The 6834-nt window shown below is 28.2% G+C and overlaps 1 protein-coding gene across 1 annotated transcript in view; it reads left to right on the forward strand.

Moving 5' to 3' along the window:
* LOC135922953 (amidophosphoribosyltransferase-like) overlaps positions 1–5819 on the forward strand; it is a 28588-nt gene extending 22769 nt beyond the window's left edge. The window contains 2 exon segments of the mRNA XM_065457505.1: positions 4343–4510; positions 5578–5819. Of these exon segments, the coding sequence (XP_065313577.1) occupies positions 4343–4510; positions 5578–5673 (264 nt within the window). The 3' untranslated portion in view covers positions 5674–5819.
* The last annotated feature ends 1015 nt before the right edge of the window (positions 5820–6834 follow it).

The raw sequence follows: 6834 nt of genomic DNA on the forward strand, positions 1-6834 counted from the left end.
ATACATTTCAATTTAGTTAAAAAAAATTTTTTTTTACTAACACACTTCCTCTTTTTCGCATTCTAAAAAAAGTATATCTAAACGGATATCGTTTAGGGATAATTACGGTTCAGGATTGGGTAATTCCATACCAAATCGATAACTTTTTGGCTCGACCTTTTTAATTTCGATAAAATTTTGTATACTGAGAGAATATCATTAGAAAGCATCGAATCCAAAATTTTAGCCTCCTAGTGCTCATAGTTCCTGAGATATCAATGGTTAAAAGTGCCAAAAATGATGTTTTTTCGAAAAATGCGATTTTTTAAAATTGAAATAAGTTAAAAAATAATGATTTTAAAAATATAGGTTATATGTCAATTTATAACTCTATTAAGGGCCTTTTATTGAATATTAAAAATTTTTTCAAAATAATATTGTTCCGGTTTTTATTTAAGTTATAAATTTTAAACATGAAAACTCCAAGTGTTTCGCTTTCCAAATTTTTTTGAATTTAATATTTTCTTATTCTCTAACCTTATATCTATTCATAAAAAAAATTTAAACTTGGGACAGCCATGGGTTTTTTTGGTTATTGCCATTTAAAAAATCAAAAAATAAATATTATTTTCAAAAATAGATGGCGCTCCTTTATAAAATTACGCGTTTTGTTAAAATTATTATTTTTTTTAAACTTTTTTCCATTTTAAACATAAATAATAAGATTTTCCAGCATTAATAATTTTAAATTTCGTAAAATTATTTTATTAATTTGTAAATATAATAGATAAATAAAAATTCATGAAAGATATTACTTATTTTCGGTTTTCCTTAAATTTAATTGTTTTGACGCCATGATAATTTCGTTTTGCGATAGATTATATGTACGCCCAGTAGCCGTTGATGGGTTAACTATTGTTAAAATATTATTTTTTGGTATGTAAAGGAGATCTTGTGCCGCTGGATAAACAAAAGAATTTGCTGGTCCTTTAGGATGAAGAAAATTTATTTCATCTCTAATTACATTTACCTCTTGTACAAATCCTAACCACCAATCGTTATCATACACACATGTTACATATCCTCTAATCTCATCGATTAACAGATCCTCAATCAAAAGATCTTCACGTTGATATATTATATTCTTCACAACAAATGTCTGCGAATTAGAATATACTTTAGTTTTGAGCTTAGTTAAACCAATAGGAAACACTGCGTGAATTTTTTGTGTCCCAGGTATTGAGATAGCTTTACTAAATCTCTCACGTAGCCTCATCTCTTCTTCCTCATACTCTGGTATGGTGGCATAAGAAAAATTTATACCTTTTATATGCTCTTCCGCATATTTATGTAAAGGTGTAATTATTTGATCAGTATAAGGTCTTTGTAAGCTTGCCTTGGCAACTAACCTTTTTACTATGCCGTCGCAGGCACTTTTACCATGTGCCGTAGAAAAAAAATGCCATTCTGCTTGGACACCAAAATCGATTTCATGGTAACAAACATTGATGAAGTTTTTCCTATTTTTATATTGAGCTGCTGAACCATCAGAAAAGTAGTAAATTTTTTCTGGTGGAGTGTCGAATTTATTTTTTAAAAAATTAATCAAATGCGATTGGAATAAATGGAATGAATGAATTAAGGATTCCGATATTACCACAAAACTTAGGTTGTTAATTAGATTGCCTATTTTATAATAAATTGAGAATGGATGCAGCGTAGCTTGCGAAGTTGTCCAATGATAACCCTGAACTTCGTCTTGAACAATAAAGGAATAATTTTCTGAAAAGTCACAAATAATTATATAGTGATTATTTTCTAAACTATTTTTAAGGTTATTGTGAAATGAACTTTGTTGTTCACAAATAAATGAATGGCATATGAGAATATTCATTTTATCGAAAAAAAAATTAATAAATTCGTCTGAAGATTGAGAAATAGTCTCCAGAGTTGTTCTATCAACCGAAACTCATTGTTTAGACGTAATAAGAGCTATATCATTTTTTTATAAATAATTTTTCAATGCGTTCTTTTAAGAGTGTCGAGCCAGGACACTCGCTACAGTCACCAAAATAACAGGTTGGTAATGGGGGGTTGCAAATCATTCTGCCTCTAACATCTCTATAAGTTGTTAATATATCCTCACCATTTTTAGTCAATGTTGCTAATTCACAGCCTAAAATTATTAGTTTAATATTCTGGTGTATGCTACAAACGCATACACTATGTGTTCCGCTAGCCCCTGCCAATATGCAATTTTTTGGTCTTAAGCTTGCTAATTTCGAAAATCCAATTGTTATGCTTGAATTACTCTCCTTAAAATGATTATATAATTCTTTTAAATTATTAAGAACTAGCCTTTTTTGAGCGTTCACTCGTTCCCCCTTTTCAATGATAGATATGCAATCTTTTTTTCCTGGTAATACCCTGCTAACTTCATTACTGCAAAAAAAACAACAATATCAACTGTTTTTTGATTGAGATATTTTGCAGGCTTTCGATTTGGAGTTGAAAGAATCCCCTTTTCTTCTAAAATTATTTTGGAATTATATTCCATATATGTAGCGTTGAATTCCGTTTTTATTTTATTTGCACTCCAATTAGGAGGCAGAATGGTCAGCAATTGATATTTTTTATTTTTAGATAAATTAGGATAATGTAATTTCATATTGTTGAGTATATCATTATTGTCTTTTGTGTCCGATTCTGGATTGTTAATTATTATATCTGAAAGAGCTTTTGATATTTTTGCTATCTTTTTTTTTGGATAATTTTTTTCAGTTAGTTATTTTTTCTTAATAGGAGATATTCCAATTTCGTCTAAGGTTAAATTGATTGTATCTATTGATGCGGATGCTGTGGGGATATTATTTACATATTCGCTATCAGAATTTATATTTTCAATTTTTTTTGTGATAAACGCTTACGACATTTATCACAAATATAGTGTTCCGCCTCAATGTTTTGAAATTGTGTCATCCACATCCACGTCGTGACTTTACGCAGGTTCTTTTTACAATTAAAGTGTTTAGATTCTTTAAAAGGATTTGCACATTTATATTTATACATTATAAATAATTTTAAGAAAAAATTAATATTGAAAATATTTGTAATATAAAAATTAATTAATATCAAGGCAGGTGCGGGAAAACTTGCTATTATCTTTCAAAAATTAATTATATTTTCTTATATAGGAATTGTAACTATCTTTTTAGGAAATTAATCATTTATTATAAAAACTAATAATTTTTACAAGTTATCAATAAAATAATAATAATAATAAATAAGTCTATCAAATGATCTAAATAATATATTCTCATAATATTAATGCTGGAAAATCTTATTATTTATGTTTAAAATGGAAAAAAGTTTAAAAAAAATAATAATTTTAACAAAACGCGTAATTTTATAAAGGAGCGCCATCTATTTTTGAAAATAATATTTATTTTTTGATTTTTTAAATGGCAATAACCAAAAAAACCCATGGCTGTCCCAACTTTAAATTTTTTTTATGAATAGATATAAGGTTAGAGAATAAGAAAATATTAAATTCAAAAAAATTTGGAAAGCGAAACACTTGGAGTTTTCATGTTTAAAATTTATAACTTAAATAAAAACCGCAACAATATTATTTTGAAAAATTTTTTAATATTCAATAAAAGGCCCTTAATAAAGTTATAAATTGACATATAACTTATATTTTAAAAAATCGCATTTTTCGAAAAAACGTCATTTTTGGCACTTTTGACCATTGATATCTCAGGAACTATGAGTACTAAGAGGCTAAAATTTTGGATTCGATGCTTTCTAATGATATTCTCTCAGTATACAAAATTTTATCGAAATTAAAAAGGTCGAGCCGAAAAGTTATCGATTTGGTATGGAATTACCCGATTGTTTATAAAAAAATGATATCGGTTTAGTTTGAACTTTTAAAACCTGGATCTGGCTGAGGTTATGAGAATCAGGTATTCAACCCATAACGAATATCATTTTGGTTTGAATTTTTAAAACCCGGCTAGAACTTTTTCGCATTCAATATTCGAATTATGTAATCGCCTTTTTTTTTAAAAATTTTATCATTTTCCTTTAAAAAATAATATTGAGCTATATACAATTAAATATTTTCATGATTTTCTTCTGACAAATTTTAAAATCTATACCAAAAAAAAATAATACTCTATGATTAAGAACTTCTAGCCGCTAACTTTATTCGGTTCTTAAAGAATTATCAGTTCGGTTTAAGTTTTGTAAACAATAACGATAATAGTAGTTTAACAATTTGGTTATTTTGGGTTTTTATATAGCCCCAAGCTCATTTTAACACCATATTAAAACAAAAATCCTACTTTTTTTTGGCCAGGTTCATATACGGGTTTCTTCTCCTCCAGTCAAACATCCTTGCTTCATGGGCATCAACATTCCGACGTCGCAAGAATTGATCGCCAATAAATACACTGTGCCTGAAATGGCCGCCGTTTTTGGGGCCGATAGCATAGCTTACCTTTCTCTCCAGGGCCTTAAATCCTCCGTAAGGAAAATATTAAAGCATTATTTATAATTTTTTAACCTATGCGTCCTTTTCAAAATTAATTTATTACGCCCTACGATTTGAGTCGAAATTTATTTTTGGGCATTACAAAGGCCCTGAATTAAATTAACAATTTTAAAAGTTATAAATTTCATATTATCCTAACTATTCTAAAATCATTCTTCATAATTTTTAATTCTTTAGCTGCCATCAAACGAAATTATTCGTAAATATTAAAAATCAAGTTTAGATAGAACCCTGAATAGTTTTATTTTTTTAAATTGTGCGGGTCTTGTGAGTTAAGGAAAATCAGGGACCAAACCGTAACGAATATCGGTTCCAGGTTAGGTTCAGATAAAAATAACCGTTAAGGTTCAGTTCGTAGAAGATAATAATCTCGGTTCAATTTGAACTTAAAAAAACCGGTTCAAATCTTTTCATTTGCCAGCATATTAGAATATTTTATCACTATTTTCTAAAATAATATTGAGTTGTATACAATTAAAATATTTTCGAGATTCATCTCTACAAATATCTATAAGGGGTAGAATAAATTTTATGACTGAGAACACTTCTATGCTAACATGAGTAGTTGACAAATAGAGCTAATGATAATACACGTCATTTATATTATTTTATATTTAAAAAATGGATGTTTTGGTATATCGTTTGTAGCCTAGCCGGTGAGTGCGTTATCATGAATTCAGCAAGGGCCATATTTTTTTCTGAAGCCAGGGGATAGTATATAGTAGACTGGACTTGACTATGTGATTCCTTTAATATATATATCAATAAATAAGTGAGTCTAATTACATTTTGACAAAATTTGGTCGTTGTTTAGCAAATAATTCGACGTGCATTATCACTAGTCAAATATTCAATTATCTAAAAATATTTCAAATATTATTAATTATCTTAAAAAGAGTTAAATATTAAAAGATTCAAGCCTGCTCTATTTTTAGCAGTTCAGATTTGGTTTAGGTTCAGTAAATCTGTTCAGGTTCTGTATCCCTGGGCAAAATGGTCATATTGAGTTTTTTTTAAACATTTGTTCCTTTTTTCTTCAGGTCAGCAAGAATATCAACAAGAATGGAATCAAACCCAAAACAGGATATTGTGGTGCTTGCTTTACCGGTGATTACCCCGTGCCTTTAGAATGGTGAACACAAAGATCACTTTTTAATATATTTGTTTACTTTCTTTATAAGAAACACATATATATGTTTTGAAGTTATAGTCATTTATGTTGTTATATTGAAATACAAAAAATTCATTTCAGGTTTTAAATAATAAAGAAATATAATTTTTTTCTATTAAGCGATCATTATTTAGTTTAAAATAAAATGCATATAGAAATAATTAATATGACTATCTATATTTTTAAAAATATATGGGGCTCCACTTTTTAAGGTCACAGTCCGTTTCGGTCTAGAAATAATTTTCAAATCCCAAACTTTGGACCACAATATAAAGAACCGACCATGATCTGGTCTGATGCTTATTTTGGTGAATACCTATAAAAACAAATCTTAAATTTTTATTTATTTGCAAGTATAATTTCAAAATGTTAACTAGCACAGCATTAGCAATCGTTGGTGTCTGGGTGCATAGCACACCTGGTTATTTATTTATTGATGGTAAATTTAAAGTTTCTAAAACATGCCCTAGACATAACAAAACAAAAAAAGCTTTTTTAAAATTATCTGAGCATCCTTAAATAAAAAAAATTAGGTGGTTGAAGCACCCATCAACAAGAAACGCCGTAACAATTAACTCATTTATTTATATTGGAATAACAAAATCAGCTTCACTAAGATTAGATCAATATAATCATATATTCTATTTTAACATGACTGCACCCAAGAGATACTTTATATCAGTTTTCTTAATCTATTTCCCTTTTTATTAAGTCACCCGCTTGGAAAATAATTATTCCCAAAGAACTGAAGTTGATTGAAGTCTTTGTTTATTATAGTATATCAAAAAATACATAATTTTTCCTTCAGTCCAGCCAGGACCACACCAGGGAACAGATTCAAAAGACCTACCAGATATAACCGCCGTTGACCTTCACTATTCTTTATTGAGCTGATAATGCCAGTTCAAATTCTGGCAAAAATATTTTATCTTATATTATGTAGATATGATAGTTATGAAAGGCTCGACGAATACCAACCATATCATGGATTTAGTTGTTACCGTTAATAATGGTAGAGCATGGATTATAAAAAATATTGAAATTTATAATAAGGATGGTAATTTAATTTTATCATATTTTTCAACTAAAGTGTTAGTAATTAATTAATTTTAAATTTGGTGGATTA

The sequence above is a fragment of the Gordionus sp. m RMFG-2023 genome, chromosome 1, assembly GCF_954871325.1.
Source record: "Gordionus sp. m RMFG-2023 chromosome 1, tfGorSpeb1-WG-v2, whole genome shotgun sequence".
In the NCBI taxonomy this organism is placed as follows: Eukaryota; Metazoa; Nematomorpha; class Gordioida; order Chordodea; family Parachordodidae; genus Gordionus; species Gordionus sp. m RMFG-2023.